Below are 27,881 nucleotides of genomic sequence, written 5' to 3'. Positions count from 1 at the left end.
AGAGAAGAATTCGTGAGGGTAAAAGGTTTTAAGTTTTCACTTTCTGTTTTTTAGGTGGAAGTAGTGACGGAGATATGTTTCATTCTCTTGGAATCTGAAAAAACAGAGACGAAAGAAAAAAGGAAAAGACTAAAGTGAATATCTTTATGGGGATAGCCTTCGTTCTCTGTGTTATGGAAAAAAATCGTCTGCAATTCCGATCTCGTACAATTTCATGAAATACCACCTTTAGGGGGTGACACATGTATTAATACCAATGCAATGGTCCAGATCTGATTTAAATGACTCTTCACTGATTTACGATATTATTAGTTGTATCAGATCTGGACCATTGTATTGATATCAATACACGTATCACCCCCTAAAGGTGATATTTCATGAAATTATACGAGATCGAAATTACAGAGGATTTCAACCCCCTGTCTTATTGGTAAACTCTGTACTGGGAAACAAAATTCAAAAAGTCAAAAAATTTAATAATCAATTGTCCGTAGAGGTTGGTTTGGCCTCCTCAGTCCTCGGGCAGTGGTTTCTTCTGCAAAAGTCAAGCTATACACTGCTTCAGTCCCTGAAATGATGGAGACTTTGTGGTTGGGACTTGAGAGAGTCTTTGACAGGGACAAGGCAGAGCGTACCTCAATTTTTTTGAGGTACACAGGTTTAAAAAGTGATCGTTGGGGTCCCTAACGTTTTTTAAATTCGAAGAAAAAAAAAACTTTTGGAGTTAAAGAAACAGAGAGGGTGAGTGGAAATGGTTGCATAGGGAAGAGGATGGTCTAAGTTAGTGCTGGCTGGTATCTGTGATTGTAGTGGTGATGACAATGGTGGCCTGGTGGAACGAAACTTGGCTATTGCTGGGGTTACAGCCAAGTCCTAGTACAAGCCAAGGGAATAGAATCTTATGGTTAAGATGAAAAAATTCAATCAAAGTGGATATTTTCAAACTTACCCCTAAGATTCTATTCCCTTTGTTGTTACTTGGCTGCAATCCGGGCAATAGCAAAAAAATTTCCATAAAATTCTAATTTTCATTTTTTACCATTCACAACTCATAAATACATGTCATTCTAAGAGCTTGGGATCCTGGATACTCTAAATCCGGTAATGATCCTCTCCAACCGTTGGGATGCCTAAGATGGTTGGGAGGACTTGGGGTTGTAAGTTCATTTGGTGGAGTGTGTGTCTAATTGGATGCCTAACTGGTCAGAAGGATGTCTAATTGGATGCCTAACTGTTTGAAGAAGAGTTGGATCTAGTCATTTTGAATATGTGGTCAATTCCAATAAATTTTTCATTTTGGAAAATATTTCTTGTGGAGAGTGTGGTTGGTTCTACACATACGCAAGGACTAATAAAAATACACGAGAAAAGCATCAATAGAGGTGGTATTTTTCATTTCATAAGAATTGGATTGGTATTTTTCATTTCATAAGGCCTCACTCCCGTCAAAAACAAGTTTTCTTCTTCTTTAGAGCAATTTACATCCCCTACCTTGTGTTTTGTTTTCGTTACACCCCCTCCCCTGTGTTTTCAAAAATTACAAAAACCTCCCATGTCAGTTAACATTGTTAAGTTAACATTGTTAGTAGACTGTTAGTTTTTTGTGTTAAAATACGAGTTTGCACTTTTGCTTTTAACCACTTATTTTTTTTTCCATTTTACCCTTTATCCTTATCCCTACCCTCGTAACCACTCTCATACATAACCTTTTACCATAGTTTCACCCACCTCCATCGCCAGCGACGAGGAGTCCAGGTGAAGACGATGGCGAACCAAGCTGTCACGGTCGACGGCGACGGAATCGATGGAGGGGTTTCATCCACCTCCTTCTTTCTCTCTTATTTTATTCATCAAATCATCTCAATTCCTCATCCATAACCTTCACATCTAAACCCTAATAAACTCCACTACCCTAAACTCCACTAAATCCCTGTTTCACAGATGTAAGATGGTTTACACTAGGTAAACAACCCCAATTGTTAATAGGCTCCAAACCAAACTCAGAAGAAAACTAAGCCCAAATCTGGTCAACAAACATACTTTTGCAAACCTAGAAAACAAGGCTGATTAGAGAGAAATTTGTTTCCTCACAACCTAATGCTCAAAGGGGCATGAGATGCTGGTCAGTTGTGGTCTGTATAGGCCTAATTAGAACCCCAAACTGCTGGCCTTGTATGTCTGCAGGTGTGGAAGATCAAACCTTAGGCGGAAATTTTGGTTTTATGTGATCGAATAGGAGAAAACTCTAGCAATCAAACCAGGTCAAGGATGGCCTTGAAACTAGGATCAAAGGGCCTTCTAGTGGTCTTCAATAGTCCCTCCAAAGGGCTCCTGAATCTGAATTCAGGTTAGAGAGATCTGATGATTTCTTGATTGTGATTAAATTCGGAATCTTCAGGAGATTCTCAGTAGCACCTTCAATAGGCCTTCAATGTCCACAACCTGCTGGTCGAGTGGCCTTCCAGATATGAAGAACGAAACCCCAAAACAGGGGCTAGAACAGATCAAAGGCCAGCAAGCTGTGGAGGTGTGAAGGTCTACCCCAAAAAACCCTATTCACGGGCTACCGATTGGATTTCTGGAACTGTAACAGCTGCTTGAATACTCCTCTTAGTTGCGGGTCTTCAAGGAATATATGATCTCATAATACTCAAATTAATTGGAATAAAAAGAAAAACAGAATCGATGGAGGGGTTTGATGTAGTTGGGCGATGGGTATAATAGGTAATTTACTCCTTCAGGGGTAATATTGGTATTTAACAGAAAAAATTAAATCTTAACGGCCAAACTATGACGGAGTCATTTTTTTTTTTACTGACAAGGGAGGTTTTTGTAATTTTTGAAAACACAGGGAAGGGGGTGTAATAAAAGCAAAACACAGGGGAGGGGATGTAGATTGCTCTTTTCTTTATTCCTAAACCATAGGTTGGAATCCCTAGAGTGTGGACAAGAGTTTGGGTTGGGGGGGTGTGGGGGTGGTGGTTTGATCCCTTGTTGGAAGCCAAGGAGGGGTTAGTAACAACTAGTAGTCTAGCGTGGGGTAGCATGGTTCCAGCAATTGGGATCGATCTTAACTGATATCAATCTGATACTAATTGCCGATTGGAGATCACCCTGAATAAGGTCTAGCTCATACCAATCTCTCAATTCCAATTCGAATCACCTCGGTACCGATCCATCAACCATTTTGTGGGGGACTCAAAATCGACATCTAAGGCCCAGGGTCTGATACATCAAGATTAGGCACAGTGGAATAACTGATTTCATCTTTAACACTCTTGCTTCTTTTGTCAAAAGTCCAAAATGCCCTTAATTTCATCAATGGTCATATCTCGGAGATTAAGAGATTCTGTCATCCATATGAGTGAAAGAAAACTTTGTCTTCAAAAATAAGATTCAGTTACTTGCAAGCCACGCATGAAAAAGGCAACGAGGAACGGTAGTCACTTCTGATCATAAGAACAATAGAAGCCATGGTGGGTATATTGGAGACATTCTCCCGCACACATAATTGTTCAATGTGGATGCATCTAATCTCAGTTTGCCTTTGAGGCTGATTTACAAAACTATGCTTGACATTAAATTAGGAAAAAAAAAATCCCAAACATGGAGAACAAATCATCCATCATCCACAAGTTCACAAACTCCTATAAGGTTTTAATATCTTCCCAAAATACCCTTCTGATATATCCAACGTACATCTCACGCCCTACCATGAATAGATTTCCTTCCATCCTTTTATTTTTGGAAAAATTACATGATTACTCACTTTTGGGTTTTCCTTTACAAAATTACCCACAAAAAGCTTTGGTTAACAAAAATACCCAAAATTGGGTTTGGATTTACAAAACTACCCACCCAAATTTTCATTTAACAAAAATACCCAAAATCAAGTTTGGGTTTACAAAACAACCCAAAATAGTGAATCTTCATCTTCCACATATAATCATGTATTTTTTTATTACTGAAACTTTGTATGGGTAGTTTTGTAAACCCAAACTCAATTTTGGGTATTTTTGTTAACTTAGACTTTAAGTGAGTAATTTTGTAGAAGAAAACCTAATTTTGGGTATTTTCGTTAACTAAAACTTTTGGTGGGTAATTTTGTAAAGGAAAACCCATAAGTGGGTAATAAAGTAATTTTCCCTTTATTTTTTGGTAACACATTCCCATTCATCATGGGTGCAAGAAAACTTGGTCCATTAAATTAGCCCTCATATCAATTGTGCGGTCGTATCCTTTAGTTATAGGATTTGCACATTAGGTTTCAGTCATCCCCTTAAATTTTCTTCAGAGTTATGCTAGTGGTAAATTGTCTCACTAATGGGAAAAAGACTGTCTGGGAGCATGGCATTCGCCAAAAAAAAAAGAGGGGGAGAGAATATGACCGTCCAATAAGTCGTACAATGAAGCCACAAGCTAAGCTGGAAATTCCACCCTCAAAATCATTTTAGTATTAGAATTGGAGTAGGTTCATATCTCCCAAAAGATTTTATAATACAAAAATAAATAAATAAATGCCAATGTATTATGGTGCCATCACAATTCTTGGTTTCCTGAATTCTGATATGGCAAAAGAATAGTAAGCATGTAGGAAAGGTTTTCCGACCATGGATGTGTAGGAACCATTTTTCCATTACAAAATCTAGACCTATAATCTTTGAATGCATAGGCTCCAAAGTGAACAGGGTTGCTTAAGAAATCATTGGAAAACTGAAATACCAGCTGCCATTCGAAGTTTCTCTAGAAGCCCCGCTGATCACCAGAAGTCTAGAACTCCAAACTTTGGGGAAAGGGACATAAAATAGGGGAGGGGGAGGGGAATTAAAAATTATAGCTTTCATAACTCTAGTTGTTAAAGGGAATGAACTTAGCTGTCAAGTCTTATTTGATACTTGAGCAACAGTCATTGCAGTCTCAGTATCCTTATTGGAGATTTCACTTTCTGATGGGCCAATCTTTGCTTCAAGCTCCTTGACAGCGACGGTTAAAGATTTGACATCCCGAGCTTCTAAAAGCAGATCGAGAGATGATGACTGTAACAAAACAATGAAGTTCTTTTATTAATTGACTGTGAAATAGAGGCAGTTCATGGGTTGGTGATAGAAAGAAAACATTAGTTAACAGAGAATCCACTATGATAATGATATGTTGTACACAACTAATGGAGTCATAATACATATATGGTTCAAGACTACACATGTTAGAAAGAAATGCAAATTTGCAAATGCTTTATAAAAGAAGGAATGTTCCTAAGGACCCAATCCAGTAACATCCATTCCCATGTCCGATAGACTTTGCAGAACTAGTTGCTTGTTGTCATCCAACCACTGACATTGTGGCAGATCATATGCTTGATAGCAGTAATGTTGCCTCCAAATTTTAGTGTTCCACATTAGATCCACTTTGACTTCTTGTGAAAATCATCTAGGTATGTCCTAGCTTTTAGCCACCTACAGTTATAATGAAAGACAAAAACTACAAAGCGAAAATACTCTCAAATCCTTGCAGCCAAGATCCACAGATCCGAGTGATGCAGATTCTTCACCAAACTAGGCTTGCTTTATTAGAAATAAGCCTAGGGTTGGGTTCCATACATGTTGGCCTTTGATCCCATGTGTTTTGAGTGTAATAGGTCACTTTTATAGGCCTAAAAGAGGGGCTCTAAGGTTGCATACGGGATTACTAGTTTGTTTCCTTTTTCATCAGTTTCCTTTTTAGTTGGGTTCAATTTAAGTTGTTAGTTTTTTTTTTCTTAGGAGTCATGTTATTAGTTGAGTCAAGTCATTAGTAGTTAGTTTCCATTTTAGCTAGTTTCTAATTTCAGTTTTAGTAAATATTGTATTAGGAGACTAAATTAAGGTTTCCTTTTTAAGGAATTTTCTATTTTGTAATTCCATACCCCATCAACATTATAAATAAAGAGGAGGAGGCTCCTAAAGCAAGAATGATTTTGATAAAAATATATATATATATATATAATAAATAAAAAAATTAATGGTTGCTGCTATTGTCTTCTCCATGAAAAGTTGTCATGTGTTTGATCAAGGCTGATGGAATTGGTGTTTGATCCAATTGACTCTCTGCGGTGTGAAGCCCGAGAGGTTCTTCTTCTTCAAGCTATTGTCTTTTCTTCTTCTCTCAACAATACAAAGTGTTACTGATCTGCTCAGGCTCTTACAGGTATTGTCTTCTCCATGAAAAGTTGTCTTGTGTTTGATCAAGGTTGATGGAATTGGTGTTTGATCCAATTGACTCTCTGCAATGTGAAGCCCGAGAGGTTCTTCTTCTTCAAACTATTGACTTTTCTTCTTCTCTCAACAACACAAAGTGTTACTGATCTGCTTAGGCTCTTACAGGTATTGAATTCAGTTTTCCTCTCAGTTCTATCCAGAAAATCCACTTAGTTTCCTAATTGTTTCCTCCGCTGCCTGAAACACTCCCAGCCATCTCTTGTGGCTGAAACTTTGGTCGAACCATCCCTTTCACTAGGCTGAAACTCAATCCTAGTTTGGGCTGAATTTGACCATCAAATCTGGAGTTGTTCAAAATCTCCTTAATCTTGTCCTGTAGTGAAATCTACCCAGATTTCAGATCTGATTCTGAAATCGATAGAGGTCTGTTGTGCCCCTGATTTCCTTGACCTTAATCAAGCTTAAATCGTTGGTTCAAGTCCTATTTCAGTCATTATAAGCCTCTTTCTTAACCTGTCCATAATCTGGTTCCAGAACCCTATTTATTGGAATCGACAGCTTGTTTAGTTTCTTACCTGATCTCTATCCTATTCTGATTTACTGTTCTATTATTGGGCTGGTTTATGGTTGTTCTTTGAGAAGTATCCTGCAGCTTTGGGACTAGGTTGACAAGTCAACCTAGTTCTACATTACCAAGATCGATCATAGATCTAGTCATGTATCACTAGTTTGCTCAAGCATTTGTACTATTGGACAATTTTCTAACGTTTTCCACTAGAGATGCGCCATGCAACACACCTAAAACTGGATCATTCAAAATAATTTGAATCATTCATGCATATTGATGCCAGATCAATCGGAGCATCTGTTGATGGTGGGTCAGATTGATGGAAGAAAAGGAGAAGAGTGAAAAGAAGAGAGAACCAGAAACCCAATCTTGGAGAGACGAAGAGGAGATAATGAGTGAGAGAAAGGAGAGAGCAAGAGAGGCAACAACATCAATATTAACTAAATCAACTGAATTCCATTCATCAAATCTTGGGGTCATCTTCCTATTGATGTAAGGTTATTCACCTAGGTAAATAACCCCAAGATAACAAACAACTCCACTCCAAACTCAGACTTACACAAAACTGTAAATCTTGGCTGAACTGAGAGTATTCAGAGAACTCACACAATAATGGTCCAATGGACCAGCAAACCTGGTCAATGGTAGCTTAGGAACAGGCTAAGAGATCCTCCAAAACTGATCCACAATAAGCTGGTATTGGTATAGTAGCACAGCAACAAGAACCCAGGCTGAACTTAGGGTTTCTGGACAGAAAAGAGAAACCTGAGGCTGGCTGTAGGCTGCACAGGTGAGGCTCATATGCTGGTCAAAACAGTCCCCGAGGGAGGCCAATTGATGCCCAAAAGTTGACCCTTAGATGCCCAATAGATGTGGAGATCTGATGCTTCTTGAAATCCCCAATATAATTGAGAGAATGATTTGGCTTGTCAATGACTTACAGAGGCCCACTTCATTTATAGATGAGAAATAAGTCCAATAAGGTATGTTAAATGAGGATGACACATCCTTATCCTAACACACACATGCGATGCGTGTGATACATGTGATTCATTGAACCTGAACACACATTAACAACTAAGCTAGCTCCAAGATGTCTTTATAAGGACTCACTAATTTCTTTAAGTGAATGAAAGAAAAATGTCCTATTTTGGGTTTCTAGCAAGCACTGGAAAACTATCTTCTATTCTATATTAGATAAATATCAACTTTATCTTGCTCTATTGATGCTTTTTATTCTTGGCTCCCTGCAAAGGTGTTGCTGCACCTAGAGCAGCACTAATATGCAAATTAGTAGGTTGGGGTGCTATGCCAGCCAACAAATCTACCAAACCTAGAGGTGTCCCTGAAGGAACTAATGGCTGTACGGACAAGTTTTCTCAGAGGGATCGCAGTCCAATTCAGTTATAAGCACTAACCATGTAACTTTTGTCAAAACTCATGATTACTACAAGGCTCATAAAATCAGAACAAATATAAAATTATAAGCAATACCAAGTCATCAAAACATATCTGGTCTGCTGCAAGAGATGACAAAAATGATAAATTATTAAGAAAATCAAAAGGCGGGCTAATAAAGGAGAACCTTTTCCAGAAGTTCCACTCGATGGCTAAGATCCTCCCAATGTGCTTCTCTATGATTTGTTTCGAGAACATAAAGCAGATGAGAATGAAGAAACTCTGAACAATGTTTATCAATGAGACAACATGGAATGGAATATTGACAGCCCACAAGATGGAAAGGGCAATTCACAAGCTTCATTGGGCAAACGGTTATGCAATGCCTATCCATCTCACGTCTTACTATGCTCTCTGAGCACTTCTGCTCACATGGAAGGACCTTGTAGGGACAAACTGCATCATGCTTTCCCAAGTGCAATGCACAAAAATTAGAACTACAGCCATCGTTTGTACATCTTGTGGACCTAAATATGCACTCAGAGCTATGCTCAGCAAGTTCTTCTGCAGTATTAAATTTCATTTTGCAGTGGAATAAATTTTTGAAGTCAACATTCTTCAGTAGATTCTTACCAATGGCCTCCCTTCTATCCATCAACCAAAACCTATTTATTTCCATCTCTTGTACAAAATCATCTATCTTGTCCTCCCTCCTTTCACTTAGTAGCCATCCTGAAACCCGACTAAAGAGGTTCCTCTTTGAAATTGCAAAGTCATCAATAAAATCTGAAATAATATCAGTGGGGTGGTCAGAAGTTTCTACATCTAGATCATTTTTTTCGATAACAGTTTCTGCAATATGTGTTTCACTTCTTAGTGTAAGATAGTCCACCATTTCCTTTCTCATATCAACAGCCACTGAACCTGGGCTCCTGAAGGGATCACCAGTTGTGTTATCAACACATGCTGTGGCTAATCCTGGTAGAATGGCTTGTGCTATTTTGTGGATAACTTCTGAATCAACAAGATCACAATGGAACAAAGGATCTTCGCCTTTCAGCTCTTCATCAATCTTCTTGTTGGGTCCTAAATCCGTTACTGGAGGATCCATTCTTCAAGGACACCTAAAATACAAATAATAGTAAAGTAGATAAGTTTTATGACACAAAAACGCACTAAACAATGTAACAGCAGAAGGAAAAAACAAATGCAAATTCAGGATCAACTTGCTATGAAATCAAGTTAGAGTGCACAAATACAACACCAACAAATTCTGAGCTAGAAACTAGAATCATTCACTAATATAAACTACTGATAAAAAGGATCCTCGGATGAATTCATACCACCACATTTAAGAGACTAGACAAAGAAAGGACAAGACAACTCAAGTGCTTTTACCTCTGTTCCTGTGTCTTGTGCTGCTTATTTAGTTCAGTTGCTTCTTATTATTCCGATTCAGCAGTGAGTCTACTCTAATAGACTAGACTCCATGTTTTGAATTTGTGATTGTATACGCAGAATGCTTTTTTAGCTATGGGCCTAGAAAAAGAAAATTTGGGATAGATTCTGTAGGATGATTAAAATCTCCTCCCTTTCAAAATCGGACGATGTAGATTTGAGCTTGCAAAAAAGGGATTGTTGCCTTAACTGGTTGTCAGTTCCTCCACACTTGGATGAAAGTATATATTTTCGATGTGACAGTGATACAAATATAAATATATGGGATCAAACCTTCTCCCCATCTCAAGGAGGGCCCACACTTATCTTTCCTAGTTGATCTTGCTCTTTGAAACGGTTGTGAAAGGTGAGCCGGTTAGTTCTGTAGGCTGATGTGAACAATTACGACAAGCTACACTCCCTTGGGTTCAGCATTTGCTCTACGAAACTCACATAGCTTGAACTTGCCAACCACACAATTGACTGGACATGTAGTGCTACCCAGCCTCTCCTGATTATTGTTCATCTAGAAAACTTGGTGCAGTTTAAAAGGATAAAAAAATCAAGGTGTGAAGAATTATGAAAGCCAATTCATGAATTTTGAAACGGTCCTTCTCCCTAGAGGGGCTCAAAGCACTGGCCATCTGCTCAAAATAAGAATATTGAGATTCCTTTCAGGTTACATTGTTCTACCAGGATAAGCTAAATCATACATCCTATGACCAAGATCTTTGTGAATTTGAAAATATATCTAGTTGAATGAAAAATTGCAATTAATCAAGATCCGAACCAAGAAACTACTATCAATAAAACAACAAAATCAAAATAAAATAAAATATATCCGATGCATGAGAGTTGTATCATACCATTGCCATCCAAATTGGATAATATTTCTTCTTCAAGATATAGAGATTAAGTCATGGAGTGGAGAACAAATCTGACCTTAAGAACAGGAGGGATGTATTAACCGTTGCTCTGGGATTGGGCAGCAAGCGAGACGAAAAGTAATTTGAGATCTTCGAGCTCCTTCCGGGTGAAAGCTCTGAAGGAGACATTTATCCAGAAAACATGATTAAAAGACAGGCAAACAAAGAGCAAAAGGCAATTGTGGGTTTAGTTACCTGCCCCCCCTCTAATGGAACGAGGAGTCTCGGCGTTGATCCAGATATTGGCTTCTAATACTTGAGAATGAGGGATGCAATGCGCAAAGGAGCTCTACTGCTATAGAATGTAGAGCATTCGAGTCTTGACTCTCGGAGAAGAAGAATGGAGAAGATCAAGAGAAAGGGTTAGCAACAGCTACGTATGATCAAAATTACGAAAAATGGGGATTTGGGAAAAGAAACATTCATATCTTGGTATCAATCGGGACAATTCCCAGCATTCGGGATGGGTCGAGGGGATTGGGGAGGGTGGAAGGGTAGGAAAGAAGTTGCTTTTCCTGCAAAGTTTGCAGCAGAAGAAGAAAATGTCGTTAGAACTTGGAACAGAATTTTAATAGATTCGGTGAGTGATTGGAAAAGATGTAAAAAAGAGCAGAAAGATTTTTGTATGAAATATAAAAAGAGGTTTGTAACACAGACACTCAGACAGTAAGGATTTCTTGTTTATACACATCATAAGGCTTGTGCTATTAATTTGAGCATGGATTAAAATTTGGGCAGGTATGAAACAAAATGGGTGAGGGAAAAAAAAAAAAAAAATATATATATATATATATATATTTTCTAGTAATCAGATCTTCAATGGAGTTTTCCCCAATTATTGTCAACCCAAATAAGAAACTTCCAAAATATCCAGTAACTTGCCACAACCTTCGGGAGGCATTCATCTCGAGAGTGAAATTTTATACAAACAACGACGCACACCATTAAAATAAGGGGAAATCAGGACATCAACGAAAACGAAAAGAGAACCAAATGACACTTAAACAAGGAATTTGTTGAAAACCTTCAAAACCCTAACCAGATGAGCGAAGACAGAGTCGGATCATATGGCAAGCTTCTTACTTTTCCCGTTATGATAAGAGTACCAGGATACAAAGATATAAGCAACCTAAAAAAATATTTAACTAGCAATGTCCAACAAAAAGATGCCATTACAGAATATCAGATTTACAAGAAAGATTAAAAAAAAAAAGGAGGGAAAAATCTCCTATTGAAGGCTTAAACAAGCGACATTAAAAGAACATTCAAATTTACACTACAAAGCAAATGAAACAAAGATATAAACAAACCAAGACTCAACAGTCCCAAGACCTTCAGAATCGTTCCCATTAGGGATTCAGTAACTTCGTCTACCGAAAGAACAGCAAAAGAGACAGAGAAAGCGCCGAGGAACAGGGACAATAAGAACAAATTAGAGAGAGAAAAAAACGTCAGAAAAACCTGCAGATCTAACGAATGCAAAACAGTACCTTGAGAAAAATGCAGACTGTGGATAGAAAGTGAGTAATGGAGATCCGCAAAACTCACCCAGAAAGCTTCCGAATAGAGAGATTTGATGGATTAGAAACCGTCAAAATACACAACGGGTTTCAAAGGCAACATCCGAACAAAGAAAGCGGGAAATCCGCTAGCGGAAAATTCATGAAAGTATTAAGACCACTTTATAGATGGAAATTATATCTATAAAAAGCCCTTATTTTTCTCCATAATTACAAGAATGACCTTATTTGAAGTAAAATAAAAAATGATTTTCCTCCATGTTCTCTCTCTCTCTCTCTCTCTCTCTCTCTCTCTCTCAAGGTCGACGACGCCCTCACTTGTCCAGAACATTTTCGTTGCCCGAGGGTAGCTTTGTTCAAATCCCTGGAGGCTGCAGATACATGGAAATAAGAGAGAAATCTGATGGAGAAAACCTTGAACGAATGCCGCTGAGGCGTGTCCTGAAGCAACATTTCGCATCATCTGGTAAGTCAACCGGTGCGATCAGGTGCTTAAGAGTACTGTTTCAGGATTCAACAGTTACTACTCTTCACTAATACAAAAAAAAAGCATACAAGAAAGCATCTATATTCCATAAATATATCATTTTACATTTCATGAGAGTGGGGCCGGCCATTTTGCTCTCCCATTTGTCTGAGCGGAGGGGCCACACTCCGAGAGAAACCTTTTTTCTCTTTGTATTATTTGGTAACAATTGACTCATACCCTAGAAACCTTGGATGGATTAACTCTCCATATTAGCTATAATTGGGGATCAGGATGTCAGGATTTGGCTCCACAGCTAATCCAATTTTGGCACACCCTGCCTCATCTAAGCCAAGGTATGCGGCACTGGATACCCAGATCCAGTTAGCCTAACCCTTCAGGATCACAAATACAGTACCCCAATCCGTAAATGCCACCAAAATCACAACTACAATCAGAGTACGAACATAAGATTTGTAAATTTTGCTTTACTACTAGTGATTCACTAAATAATAATTACAATATACCAAAATTCATTTGAATTCAAATCACAGGTATTATAAGATTATAAATAATACATAAAGATAAATAACTAAAAATAAAGAAGTGATGTCCATCAACACGGTGTCTCGCAGACATAAGTCTTACCATTGCCACCAAAGTCCCAAGCCTGCCTTTGCACTGGTTCCACCATCTAAAAATGGTGCAACAAATGGGGTGAGTTTCCATGAAGCCCATTGAGGGGTACACACATACACACACACACACACACACACACACACACACACACACATGCATCTACACAAATCAATAAAGTATAACAGTATAAATGTTCACCCACAACAATATTAATGCAATTAGATAAATGAAGTGACATGTACCGGTTATTATCAAACGATCCTAAGCAACAATTTCCAATGTCCAAAATGGGTATTAGTGCTGCTGCAACATAAGGGATATCCCTGGTTCACTGGTCCGGAGAACCCCTTCAGTCTTCCAGCGATATACACTAGTTGCGAGTTAAGAGCCTACAGGTTCCAATCCGGAGAACTCCTTCGGCTATCCGCAAACCCCTAGTGAATAATCCCACCCTATAGCCACTGTCCCGGCCCTGAGAACCCCTATGGTTGCGCGAGCTGTAGGAGAATCACAGTCCTGGTCCGAAGAACCCCTTCAAGTCTCCGTGTTGTGCTATGGGATAACCAATACATAAACCCCTATTGGCAAGGGTTGTAGCACCCAGGTTATTTTCCTAACCCAACACATTCTAAGTCCATATTGGTGTCGGTGGTACTACAACATAGTTGTGAGACAGGAGCTTGCATGTGCCAATCCAGAGAACCCCTTATCAATAATCCCATTCTACGACCACGGTCTCGGCCCGAAGAACCCCTTCGATTGCCCGAGCTATAGGATAGCCAATACCTTACCCCCTACTGGAAAGGGGTCGTAGCATCAGGGTGGTTATCCTAGCCCAATGCATTATAATATGCCACAATACATTTCAATCACGCTCACACACACACACACACTCACCCTGAGCATGTAGTGCCACGGGCACCAACCGTTGGCCACCCTGCACCCCAGTCACACACACATACACATGCACACACACACTGTGCATACAGTGCCGTAGTCACCCACCACAGGCCATTCTGCATCCCAGTCATACACACACACACACATGCACAACCCTAATTCACATTCTTATGCCACATCAACACTTTACACAAGGAACAAGATAATAATATGCAAAATGACATAATTCCTCCACATATGCATTATGATACAAGCATTCCATAAAAACATACAAAATCCTCTCACCTCGAGTCCTAGGTGATGAAAGACAGTTGTTAGTCTCGTGTTGCGTTGTCTCATCACCTCTTGGTTCTACTCCTGTGATACATAAGATTTTTAAGAAAATAAATCATCGATAAGGTAATGAGACCCTAGGCATATATTATAGTTTCATTTCCTACTCTCCTTTTCTTTGAAATTGTTCTCAATTTGGGGTTTTATAACTATATGGCTACTGTATATGTGGGGGATGTTCACCCACCTCAATTAGCTTAGTTTATGTGTAATTAATGGATTAGTTAAGATAGGTTTATGCATCCACCCAAATTTTCTCAAAGCTCTAGTTGCGACTAAGCTAAATTAGGGAATTTCGGTTGAGGGTGTATGTGGTGACCGCCAATGGCTTACGTGGTCACCCCAATCCGCTATGCATATATTTAATTTCATTTTTTCCCAACCCAATTTTGGGTTTGAATGGTAGGGTAGAGAGTTTGGGCAAAATCCACCATTTCTAGGGTTTAGTTACCCAAATTGGGGATTTTACTATGGAGGGATCATGGACTCAAATTGATCCATCAATCTTGTTATGATAGGTCTCTTACACTAAACCCCTCTCCCAATTTGTAGTCATGACAAGTGAGAAGGTGGGTTTTGGAAAATTTCCCCATTTATAGGTTTTGTATTGCCCAAATTGGGGTTTGAGATGGGGATTTCACTGGATAGGGTTCATGGGTTCAAATTGAACCATGGATCATGCTAAGACAAGTCCCCAACATCAAATCTCCCAATCAATTTATACATTAGGTAAGTGGGTATAGGTTCGGTTGGGACGATCTCCATTAGCTTAATGGATAATGAAAATGGAAATGACAGAGAGATGACTACTTGAAAGGTAGAGAGAGAGAGACAACTTACCTTAGAAGGGTGCTCCCCCTTGCTCCTCTCTTCCTCTTCCTCCCTTGCTCTTCTCCTCCTTCTTCTTCTTCTCCTTTCTCTCTTCTCTTGCTTTTAGTTTGGTAGGAATGAATAGAATGAATGGCAAAGGATTCTATTTATAGCCACTTAAGTTTCTTGAGGACTGTTTGGCAAAAGAATGAGTTTTCACTCTTTTATGAGTTAAACCATCATTTGGCACTAACGGGCCCACCTCGGGTTGTCCGGATACATTAATCTAGACCCCAATATGTGGTCCCAACTATTGAGAGTGGTTTGAGGTGCACGAGTGCGGGGGCTTAAGTTCAACGACCAAATAACCCAATTTTTGCTAGCATATCTCACTTGAGGTGTTTATCGGTGAATGCCGAATTGGTTCCCTTTATGTAGGAATGGATCCTTATGTTGAGTGGAGCCTTCCCAAGGTGTTTACAGTGTGTGGGCCCCACCTCCTGGAATATTTTTATTATTAAATCTCGGTAGAGCCACAATTTACTAGTGGTTGTCACCCGGGGTTGTATTATCTATGTCCAAATATTTAAATTAACCTTGGATTTTTGGGCACGGGTGTAACAAATTTTGATTTTGTAACCCTAACCAATCACAATATGAATCAGCTTACTCAAATGAAATGCTTCATTTCTTATTATGTGTCAACTGTTGGATGTATCAAGGAATTTCTAAGAACATATCACATGTCAAAATTTAAGGTTATAATATCCCTGTTTGTATAGGACATTTCACATGGTGGAGGAGAGAGATAGTTTGCGAGGTTGCACTCCCCCACAAAGAACATTATCCCATTTTTCTTGCGTCCGGATCCTTTCCAACCCTCCAACTATTCTAATGCACATCTAATAATTGGAAGGGCCTTGGGATGTGTGCAAGTCCCCACCTATCGAATACGTGGTAGAGGGACTCGAGAGGATCTTGATCCTTTTTCCTTTTATATATTTTTAAATGCATAGAAATGCCTTTTTTTTTTTTTTTAACAAAATGTCTAATCCTTTACCATGAGACAAAGAATTTAACTCGGATTGAAAACTAGAAACATGCATCAGAGAACGAACTGATCCGGCTCCCTCCATAGAGCCCAAGAACCGGATAGTAATCTCACGGCCAGGAGGACTTGGGCATGCTTCCCAAAGTCACCCCAACCATAGAATCACTCTCTGGTCCCTAGGCTCTATGGAGAAATTCTATCAGGAATGAACACTAGCTTAGCTTAGTGGTCGCAGCTTCGACTTGAAGAGCCGACGCCCAGGGGAGAGGTTATGGGATTGAACCTGTTATATGCATGTATGTGTGAATGCATATATATAAGAGTAGGTCACCATTGACCCTACTAGCACTGAGTAGGAACATAAAAAATTGCATTGGAGAGGTCGGGCCCAACTTGTGCACAAATTTTGGCTTCATTTGACTTGAGAAGTCCCAAGATTTGTATGAACCAAGCAGAGTAAAAAGGTCAAAAAAAAAATATGGGTTAAAAAAAAAAACAAGAGGTAGAACCACCCATTGCAGACCAATATGGGCTGATCCGGATTGATATCAATTAAGTATAGGTTGAGACCAATCCCGACTACTAAAACTGTGGTTTGTACATTGAAGACTTGAAGTCCATAGGGTGCAAGTTGAGCCAGCTACCTAGGGCTTTAACTGATTAAATATGGGGTTACCATAAGAAATTTAAGTAGCTTATAAAATCACGTTGAATAATAAATACAAAAATTTTCACCTCCCTTTCTTCTAATTTTCTTGCATTCAAACGTAACTTTAATGCCAAGTGATTGAATTGATTAACAAACAATACCATTCTAAAGGATATATGAATATGGCACCCAGTGCATTATTCAGCTCATATTCAGCTACAGAGAATATTCGAGCACACATCCCAACACATAAACATGCATCATCAAAGGCTCCAATCATCGAATATGCATTGCAAGTCGTGCGGCACCACAGAGGAGGCCCACGCATATGAAAGACATCCAAATTGTTAAGTTTTTCAATGTGGGATTATTTGTAACAGGATATAAACATATATTTTTTGATGGTGGGGTTGGAGCTGTTGAAATCTTAAATGAGTAGATAATTTTGATTCTCTTTAACTTGGGAAAGAAACAATAACTAAGAGTAAGACAATTTACATATTAAGGGATGGAACCAATGCTCTTAAGACCTAGGACAACACCAACACCAATAATATGTCCTACACTCCCACATGCCAAGGTATCTGCAAGAGTGAAACCAGCTGGGTCTCCTGTCTGTAGGCCAGAGTCCCTTGTCTCAAGCTTTAACCCTGCAGTTGACTTCCTATTTGCTGATGGAGCCAACCCAAACCTTCCAGCAAATAACATTAAGCTTGTTGTGGTCACCATTATCTGCCCAAAATAAGAGGAAATTATTTTTTTCAAATAAATACAATAACAATACAAACCACCCGTATCGGCTTAGTACCGGTATCAAGTCTGAACGATACATCGATACGATACCAAGATTATTCAAAGCTAGGGAAGAGTATATATGTAATGTTTACCAAATTTGTAGATGATCCAATGAAGCCATCACAACGAGCACCCAAAGCACCTTTGCCCTTGTTTCTGATGGGTTGAGTTGTTACCTTCACAATGAGAAATTTTTGTTGTTACTGCAACATCCTCTCAAGAAATAAATTTTACCTTTTTTTAGGATTAATTAGATAAATCTTATAAAAATGGAGTTGTGATAATATTTTTTTTTTTTTGGAGGGTGGTGTTGGGAGAGTCAAGGTTTTAAGTATCGATATCGGATCACCCATAAGTTTTTGCTTGACAAGTCTTCGATCCAGATATCTGGTCGATATCATATCGATTAAATAGTTTGGACTTTGGACCAGGGAAAAAAAAAACTCGTTTATAAAGGGAAAGCTTGGGTATTTCTATCCTATATGAACGATCTAATAACTATCCATTATGATACCGTAATGGTTATGGGGATGGCCAATATCTGTTCCGATACCATGCTCTAGTGAGATAGAATTAGTTCTATATCAAAATGGGAATAAATATTACGGAGTTGGAATATGAATTTTATATTTTATGAGGAACCATATAATTGAAAATCCAACATGAGCAAAGACACTGAAACTTCCATCAACAAAAATATGAAAAAGGGTGCACATAAAGCCGGTGTGTTGTTAATAACACCCACCATGCCTATCTCTCTATTTTCCTCCTTGAAATGACCTTATCCTTAGATTGAGTGCCCTAGCACACTTTGCAGCCTTTGCTTAAAGAGCATGTGTCAAGATGGGTATGATTTAAAGATAAACCCCTTCTCCAATCATTCTCCAACTACGCGTAAAATAAAAAAATAAAAAAATAAGCAAATAAATATCACTCTTGTATCATACTCAATAAACAAATAAATATCCTTCTTATATCATACTCCATCTTATGTCCCCATTGGTACATTGTACATAGACGTTGTGCCTAATGTTTTCGTAAAAACTAAACCAGGAAATTTACCACAAGAGCAGAACAGGCTAAGATTGAAACTCACCAAGCTTTCGACACGGCCACTTGGTATCTTGGTTCTGCTTAGCCCACTGAATTGGGGGAGAGAAGTAACAACAACAGATGGGGAGGCTAGTTTAGCTGCCATTGTTAATGACTGATCAAAGAAGTAAAGCAAAGTCCCCTGCTTTGAATACTATAGCTTCGGTTTCTCTTTCTTATTTGAGGTTTCAAAATACCTGAAACCATGGAAAAGGTCGCATTACACTACAACCACATAACACTTTTTGTGGCTCCAAAATGCCAAGGTTGGATGCACTTAGATATATTTGGTCTGAGGTGGCAGAGTTTGAGTGGGTATTCCCAACTGGATAAGATATTGGGCTTCTAAGAATTTTTCAGGATCCAGTGTATGTTTGTGTGTTGGGGTCCTCAATTATCTGATATCGAAAATTGTAGGATTAGATAATCAGAGTGTAGTCTAATCAGCCACATGTCTCAAAGAGGACTGGAACCTACCGTAGGGTGGGCCCACTCCGTAATTATTGTAATCCGTAAACAAATCATCACGGTCTGATCAAAATGATCTGGCGAACCCTGTGCTCCGCACATGGGATGAAGTTCTACGATTCTTGATTCTTGCCTTTGTCTACAGATCAGATGGTTGAGAATCATTTATCACTTTTCCAAGTGCATTGCTATTTCTTGAGTGATGGAAACTAAATAAATCGAACCCCTTGAATTGTATGGTACTATGATTAATTGATCAAGGCATAGGTTATGAACCAACAATTACTCCCATCCACTATACTTAAGTAGTTGAAGCCTTTGATAACTTTACTTGCCGTCTCTCTAACTTAAGACGGAAGTAGCAAGGAAAAATAACTTTAAAAGCTTAAGATTATGTCGTCTCTCTATTATTTTTCAAATTAATGAATGTGCTCAAAATTCTAGGACTAAATTCACTATACATAGGATTGAGGATTCTTTAGGGTAATGTTCGATATGTATTCTCGGAATCATCTTAGAATATGAAATTGACCTTTAATGCATCCAAGAATGCTATCTTTTTAGAATATGAAGTCGACTTAGAATGCATATCAAACATAATCATAGTTATTCCTTTCTCCATGTAATAAAATCAATTCATCGTAGAACCCACCCCGTCCACCACAAAAACATCTCTCTCCTTGTTTGCTTGGTGTCTTTATTATTATTATTATTTATTTTCCAGCTGTACTTATCCCTTTGTTCACTCTAAATGATGCATTTTTCAATGAGATAATGTGTTGGGTGTATGATGTCTTGCATTCCACTGTTTGCAAAAGTCATGTTAAGTGGTTGAAGGCCTTGAGACCCAAAGGAATTGGGCCATCTTGCGTGTTATCATTGTTACTGGTGGGCGCAATGAACTTGTGGGTCTATATCGGGATTTGTGGGTGGTGGCTCTCGAGAGATATTTTTCAGGGACTATATGGTATTTCGGTTAATTTTCAATATAAGGTTTGCTATTATATTTGAAGCGAGTATTTTGTCTCTGTAAGTAATTTGATATAGGTGTGAGGATAAGCGGTTGTAACCCTATCATTGGTTGATAGTGAAGCAGGATGTTATATCACCATGGATTTAAGCAATGTTGCCAAACCACGCAAATCTTTGTGGGATTGTTGTTTGTGATTTTCTTTCATTTTTTACATCATTTTATGTTATATTTTCTCCATATATGAACCATGATTAGATTCTATAAAAAAAAAAAAAAAAAATGATGAGATGGTCCACAAGAATAAAACTTTTTTGTTGATAGATTGCTTCTATAAACATACGATAATCATACTACTTTGTGACATAGAAACATAGATAATAGTATCACGAGTTCTGGACCTGCATGAACTATCAGTTGGTCACATTTTTTTTTTTTTTTTTTTTTTATGACAAAAAATATAGGATACTCTATGGTCCCTTTTTTCTTTGTCGCTTTCATTTATTTCTATTTTTGCCTATATTTAATTGTTGAAATATTGTAAAGTTAATTTATTTTTTTATATTTTATATTTTGTTGGTAGAAATTTTGTAACGTTAAATTAAAATTTATACAAGAAAAGTTGTATTATGCTTGAAGCTAAGGCTCTCTTTGGTATGATTTATATTTGTATTTATAAACTATATTTTAAAAATTATGTGACAATAAATTATGGACCATAAATAGTATTCGTTTGGTTACTATTTATAAAAATAGATTATCTAATAAGAAAATAGGCCTTAGTTTTCACCTTCAACTTTGAGTTTCGAGTGAGAGAGATGATAGATTTGGGGTTTTTTATTACAAAAATATAAAACATTCTAAAGTTTTATATTTACCATTGATTTTGAGTAGTTTAGCATATGTGATAATTTAAGGTAGCAAAAATAAACATAAATGATTTGTTACCACAAATCACAAATAGCTCGAGAGTAATTTGTGATTTGTGATTTATTCTAATTTATTATAAATAGAAATATGTACTATAAATTATACCAAACATTTGCAAAACTAGAAATAAGTCAAATAAATACAAATATAAATCAAGCCAAAGAGAGCCCAATGTAGTATATCCTCACCTAGTCTAGGACCCACCCCCTCACCACTTCCACCAAAAAATCAATTTTAATTTTGTAACTAACGGCTTCAATCACTATAATTAATTCTTATAATCCATCGGCTTTAATTTATCCAAAATATCTTAGAAAAAATAATCACACAACCACAAAAAAAATTTAAAACCCAACAACCTATCAAAGACCTAGTGATGAAGCCCCATTTTCAGTCTAGAGTCACCAATCAATCTTTGACGTGGGATCCCTTCTAGGCTTCTACCCAATCAATAGTCATCCCCTAGTCATTTGAACGCTTGGCATGTCATGGCTGCACCAATCTTGTCCTATAGGCTCCTTTCCCACTTTCCACAATTAAATTTTTACAAAACCATGGTAAATTTTGTACCAGGTTTAGTGTGGAACTACATGTATATGATTTTGGACCAGGATCGGACCAGCTGAAACCGAGACCAGAGGATACTAGACGGTTCTTGTGGGATGCGATGCGACCAGGTAGCGTTATTCTTCCCCTATGGTTTTATATGTCGAGTCATTACGGTGTGGTGGCATCTCCAACGGCTTCACCGCAGCAGGGCAAGAACTAGCTAGAAACTGAAAAGTGAAAAGACGAGGGAGTGAAAACTTGAACCAGAGAGAGAAGCAGACAAAGGGTTTCAGAGCCTTGGAGCTCGATTTTGAAGAGGAGATCTTCGGGCGGGAGAGATGAGTATCTGGAATTACGTAGTCACGGCTCACAAGCCCACCAATGTAACCCATTCGTGTGTGGGGAATTTCACAAGTCCGCAGGAGCTCAACCTCATTATAGCGTAAGCATCACTCGTTCTTTCGGTTCTCCATTTCTTACAGTCATACGGGTCTTCCTGCATCTGGGTTTGCAATCTCAACGAAGATTTCTTAGTCTAGGGCTCACAGTTTCTCTGTCATATTTTTTGATTGGTTTGTGACCTGGGGATATGAACAATACGATCCTGTGGTTATCGGTATTTTTGTTAGGGTTTAGAATCTGGAAATGTGTCTGTGATTTCCATTTTTAACATCGACGACAAAAGTTCCTTTTTTTTTTCTGACCTGTTGCTATAGATTGATATCTGCATTTGTGTCATTGTTTTTGTTATTGATGTGTTTTGACTACTTATGGGTTTTCATTTCATATTCATCGCTCTTGGACACATACTAATAATTAAAATATTATACTTAGAAGGAGAATGGCATAACAGTGGGCAACACTAGGTAGACTTGCTGTTTTCACTTTCACAAATTTGTGCTCTTTTAGCTTTGAGGAGGACAACTAACACTTCTGTCGTGAGACCCGTGCAACTTATGGGGAAATATTAACTAACATACAACTTAGCTATTGAAAACAGTCTGCACTGCCTTAAAACAACTTTTTAGGGTGATATTAGGTTACTGGATGGACCATTTCATCATTTCATATCAATATGTTGTGCATTATGTAGTTAATGTCACTAGGGGTTGGAGGCATCATATCGTGTCCTGGGTAATACACCGAGGACAGGAGTAAAACATTGTTGGTTTTTATTTGCCAAAGTGCTCAATGATACCTTTTTCTGGTTGCATATTTGGGTCTACAACCATGTACTATTTCCACCGTTACAAAATGATCCTTAGATATTCTCACTCTTCATCGTCTACATGCAACTGAACATGAAAGGAAAAGGAAATCATCTAAATTATGAATGGACCTACCATCCCTTAGTATCCCTAGCTCAAGGTTCAAGAGCTCGTTTTGTTTATGTGGTTTCAAAACCACCAAAATACTGAAATTTCGCCAAAAAAAGGTACTTTTTCCCATGTGTGTTCGCTTGGTCATTTTATTGGGGGGGGGGGATGGCTGAAGTGGCCGGAATTAGTGAAATGAAATGATTTAACAAAATAGTGCATTTTTGGGCCGAAATGAGCGAAGTTTCAAAACGAAATGATCGCAACTATCAACTATGTACTTTTGTGTTTCGTATGCCATTTCATTTTGGTAAAATAATAAAAAAAAAAAAATCCGAGATTATCTTGCCGAGTTTTTGAACCATGCCCTACCCTTGGAGTTGAGAAACTTCATTGCTTCCCTTGATCATCGTAGCATATACCTGCATTTCCTTGTCCTTTTTGATGACCATGTTGATATATTGTTCCATTATAACAGCTGCTCATAGAGGGAAACCCATGGAAATCCCCCTTTCATTTAGTGCTGCATGATGGTGATAGCACTAGGACTCTTATGATTTTGAAATCTGAAGAGTATGTTGGTTGACATCAAGATCGTTATGCGTAAAGGTTCAGAGGTGAAATGTCAAAAGTACAATTTAGATTTCTATTAATTCGATGTTCTGTGTAGGGATCTTCTAGCATCCAATATCAGGTTGGTAGAAAACAGTTCCTAGTAATCAGCGAAGCTTTCGAAGAAGCCTTAAGGCTTGTTTCCTTTCCTTCTTGAACCATGGAATTTCTGGCTTGGCCCCAAAGGGTGAATTTATTCCTACTCTGGTCATAAATACAGTTGATGTGGGGGAATCCAGTTTGTCCTGCTCACTCTGAGGTGTCAATCTTTAGATCACTTTGTTGTTGTGGATATGTTTGCTGCCCGGTGCTTGATTTAGCATTGGTGTAGCCTTTGAGAGAAGCTGCATGGCATCTCAAACTGGGGAAAAAATGGTGTTTCTTTTCTTTTGAAAATCCAGATTCAATTCATTATAAATATAGCCAATTCTCTGTTTCTCACAATTTTTTTTGACTTTCACTTTATTATTATTATGAGAATCAATCCTACTACTTCTGGCCTTGGGGTTTCCGCACTTGAAGAAAAAAACCTGGGACGTATCGCTCCAATCATTGGTCTGGTACTGGATGTAGCCTTTCCCCTGGCACGATGCCTAATATCTACAATGCTTTGATAGTTAAGGATCGAGATACTGTTGGCCAGCAAATTAACTGACTTGTGAGGTACAACAATTATTAGAAAATAATCGAGTTAGAGCTGTAGCTATGAGTGCTATAGATGGCCTGATGAGGGGAATGGAAGTGATAAAATTAAATCACTCTATGGTTTACTATCTCCAATTTTCTTTAGAGGTATTTGTTTGCTTTAGAAGATTTTTGGTTCTTTTTGAAAGCTTATACCTTTCCGATGAGACCATGATATTGAGATTCCTTAAAAATTATTAATTATTGGAAGGGTATTACAAAGTGGCAGTATGTCTATATTAGGAAGGAATTTTATACTGTCTATTTCTGAAGTCCATTTTTGTACTTGGGAAATGGGTTAAGCACAAAGGGAATTGTTATATTGATACTGAGTCTTTTAAAGTCTTAGTTTAATCAGGAATTAAGTAACTAAACTTTGGTGTCATTGTAGAAGTAGGAGTAGTTGGGAATTTATATATAGGAGCCATTGTAATCAAGGATAAGAATTTCGATCTTGAGGCAGGTTTCGAACCAGCTCGAAACCAAGATATGGGTCCAATCTGCAAAACTGGGTCGAAACTTGGAATATTCTGGTGAAAAATCGACATGTAATGGGCTGGTCAAAATTGGTTGAAACATGGTATTTTTCAGTAGAAACTGGTCAAAATTACTGAAATACGTGAAATACTGTCGAAACGAGGTCTAAGCTGTTCGGATCCAGTTACAATTTGAATTCAACCATGAATCTCATCTTGGCCCAGCTCGAAACCACGGAATTTCGGTGGAAACTTCAAGTTTCGACCGAGATTTTTAGAAGTATGATTGTTATTTAGAGTTTTGGTCATGGAATGCAACTTATCGGTTTCCTATGGGGATCTGGAGCATTGGAAGCAGTCCAGGTCTTCTACGACACGTAATTTTATTTCATGTTGATTATATCTTTTATGCTGTCCCCTGGATCTTTAAGCGTTTTGGTGGATCATTGTACAGTTATTTCTTTAAACTTCTCTCTTTGGCTGCATGGTAAAAAATCTAATTCTATAATATTATTTCACCTTTCGGAAGCATATGGCCATCCCTATTCCTTTATAGGATTACAACTTACACCTCTAACTTGCCATGTTACACGATCTTATTCCTCACCTGCACCATTTGGTCCTAGCTAGAGCCTTGAGATGATTAGTTTATACTACCACCATGCTTCTCAGTTTCAGAATTCCCTTATGTAAAGTTTGCTGCTTCTTTTACTTAAAACAAATATATAGGTTCTTATTGTTCTTTCTCGTATCTGATAAGCAAGAATAAACCTAGCTTGATAGTTGAGATCACTTCCTACGCAACTACAAAGCTTATCCCCACTATTGTAGTCAGCTATGTGAAATTTTTTTTTTCCATTTCATTCTATTTAGGGACGAAGTAAGGTCCATCTTTGAACTAAGAGTTCTCAACCTCCAACCAGCCCCTCCCATAATAAAATGTACTCTGTTATCATTGATGTAAATCACCAAATCATGCGAATTTCTCTGGTCTTATCTCCTATTGATGTTTGATAAATTTTAGTAGGGCCATGAATCCTATTAAATTAGAGTTCCCGTGGAGTTTTCTTGCTCCAATCTGCTTTGTGTAACTCCTCATTGGTGTCTTTTATTATTTTGGGTCTGAACTATTTCCATATGATTTGAGTTTAAACATCATTATTTTGTTCCTTATATATGCTACCTAAAGTTCTTGCTAATGCATCTTTCACTAACTGCAACCCTTGTAGTTTTGTAGTATTGTCTCTTATCCATCTCAACAAGTCGACATTACCTATCTTTTTTTACATTTCTCTTTATGTTTTCTTTTTCTTGATCACCCACTTCTCTTCTTGACAAAGCACAAGTAGTCTTATAGCCAGCTTGGAAAATTTCAATGTTAGTCTTAGTGGTATTTGTGGATCACACAACAGTTTAGAAACACCTCATGACTTTCTTGTACCCTTGCTAATTCAATGGGCTTTATACTCTTCAATATCTACTCCTTATTGGAAGTAAGACCAAGATGACAGAGATGATCACTTTTGGGTATATGTTGTTATGAATATTCACTATTTAATGTTGTCAACTCTTCTCTTTATTAAAATTGCATAATTTGTTACTGTTCTCTCTTCACTTCTTTTTGTAGGATGAGATTCTCTTATTATTTATGTTGTTATTTGCTCCCATTATCTTTTGTCATGTTAGTGTGTGTGTGTGTTTTTTTTCGTTTGTTTGTTTGTTTTTTTTTTTTTGTGGTGGGGAGCGGGGATAGCTATTATAATTTACATTTTTTTGTTATTTAGTTCTTTCTTGCAATTTATCTACCCATGTTCGTAGCTGTGCTCCTTTTTTTAAAAAGTGCAATCTTTTGGCTATTTTCTTCCCCTCTCTCTCACTCACTCAGTTAATTGACAATGCTACTGGTTTCAGGAAATGCACGCGTATTGAGATTCATTTGCTTACTCCACTGGGTTTACAGGTATTATACTTAGAATAGCTATATGTGTTTATTATCTTCACCTTCTTTCTTGTTATTATTCTTAGTGTCTCTGTGTCAAATGCCAGTAGTCTTAGGAGAGAGAGAGTTGTCTTGAATATTAAATTTATTTCAACTGGTTATAGTTCTTTCCATTTTTTTCCCTTTTAAATTTCTGTTGCTGTTTGCAATCAGTTTGTACAGTTTGTAAATTTCCTGTTTTCATACAGAAGCTACAAATGCATGTGGTAGTTAGCCAAGCAAAGATAGTTTTTGAGTTTGCATGTTTGTGCTGTACACTGTCGTCTGTGAGTTCCTTACATGTGCAGCTTGTTAAAGAAGTCGTGGGTCTATCTCTTGTATTTGCCCACGATAGTTGCCTTGTTTCCTATTGTGGGTCTATCTCATGTTTCCTGTTTAGTTTAGGATTCTATGGTTGCACTGTGTCTGTTATAAGACAAGAACTAGAGTTGTAGTCTGATCAGGATTCCTATATCAGACACCTTTCCTAGACTGAGAAGGAAGTCCTGTGTTGACACATTACTTCATTATAAATATCAATCGATTGGGGGCTGTAGAGGGTATTGGCTGTTATCCTCTCATCAGTCCCCTCTTTCTCATCTCCTCTCTTCTCTCTCTCAATTACTGGTTTTACTACTTTTATATTGTTTCATGGTATCAGAGCAGTAGGATTAGTAAAAAGGTTTTCAAATTTGATTCTGGTTTTAGAGTCCATTAAACGACTAAAGCTTTTATCTGGTCGCAGCACCAATGCTGCCTGTATCTTTGGTTCTGCCATAGTTAATGACAACTAAAATACTACCTCTGTATGAAGAAATTGGATCATGGCAGCCAGCATTGATCTATATTCTACCTGCGATTCAGTTTTCGGGGTTTTCTCATCTCCAAATCTGGATCTGCAATTACTTTCTCCTCATATTTTGAAGCAAGATCAGTCTATATAAAAGTATCCGAGTCATCTGATTTCATTTTATTAAACAGATTAGCTGCTCTAGTGACTGACCCTAAGCCACCTAATGACAATGTACAAGTTTAGATTACTACTTGTTTTTGTTTATAAACATAGAAACTGAGATACTGTTTTGTTTTTTTAGAACAAAACTGCAATTCTCTCATGTGT

General features: G+C 37.8%; 3 protein-coding genes across 14 annotated transcripts in view; 1 reads left to right on the top strand and 2 right to left on the bottom strand.

Annotated features, from left to right (window-relative positions):
- LOC122089415 (TNF receptor-associated factor family protein DDB_G0290965-like) overlaps positions 1-15,266 on the bottom strand; it is a 27,534-nt gene extending 12,268 nt beyond the window's left edge. The window contains exons 1-5 of one of the 12 annotated variants that reach the window (XM_042659123.1): positions 12,014-12,183; positions 10,719-11,038; positions 10,540-10,639; positions 8,348-9,284; positions 4,421-5,036 (exon numbers count right to left, since the gene is read on the bottom strand). In XM_042659123.1, the coding sequence (XP_042515057.1) occupies positions 4,878-5,036; positions 8,348-9,271 (1,083 nt within the window). In that variant the 5' untranslated portion in view covers positions 9,272-9,284; positions 10,540-10,639; positions 10,719-11,038; positions 12,014-12,183 and the 3' untranslated portion in view covers positions 4,421-4,877. The other 11 variants (XM_042659130.1, XM_042659122.1, XM_042659127.1 and 8 more) reach the window with 11 other exon arrangements.
- Positions 15,267-17,310: 2,044 nt separating this feature from the next.
- LOC122088689 (photosystem I reaction center subunit psaK, chloroplastic-like) lies at positions 17,311-18,975 on the bottom strand. The gene is made up of 3 exons (XM_042658007.1): positions 18,783-18,975; positions 17,779-17,862; positions 17,311-17,623 (listed from the first exon to the last, which is right to left on the bottom strand). The coding sequence occupies exons 1-3, from the start codon at positions 18,882-18,884 to the stop codon at positions 17,393-17,395; spliced, it is 417 nt and encodes a 138-aa protein (XP_042513941.1). The 5' UTR covers positions 18,885-18,975; the 3' UTR covers positions 17,311-17,392.
- A 2,903-nt stretch (positions 18,976-21,878) lies between these two features.
- The window catches only part of LOC122088553 (DNA damage-binding protein 1), a 33,328-nt gene continuing 27,325 nt past the window's right edge, over positions 21,879-27,881 (top strand). Inside the window, exons 1-2 of the mRNA XM_042657854.1 lie at positions 21,879-22,137; positions 26,695-26,743. Of these exons, the coding sequence (XP_042513788.1) occupies positions 22,034-22,137; positions 26,695-26,743 (153 nt within the window). The 5' untranslated portion in view covers positions 21,879-22,033. The remainder of the gene's footprint in view (positions 22,138-26,694; positions 26,744-27,881) is intronic.

Source organism: Macadamia integrifolia, chromosome 9 (genome assembly GCF_013358625.1).
Source record: "Macadamia integrifolia cultivar HAES 741 chromosome 9, SCU_Mint_v3, whole genome shotgun sequence".
Classification (NCBI taxonomy): domain Eukaryota; kingdom Viridiplantae; phylum Streptophyta; class Magnoliopsida; order Proteales; family Proteaceae; genus Macadamia; species Macadamia integrifolia.
Note: the sequence above shows the minus strand (reverse complement) of the source record. Positions and strands in the feature narration are given on the sequence as shown.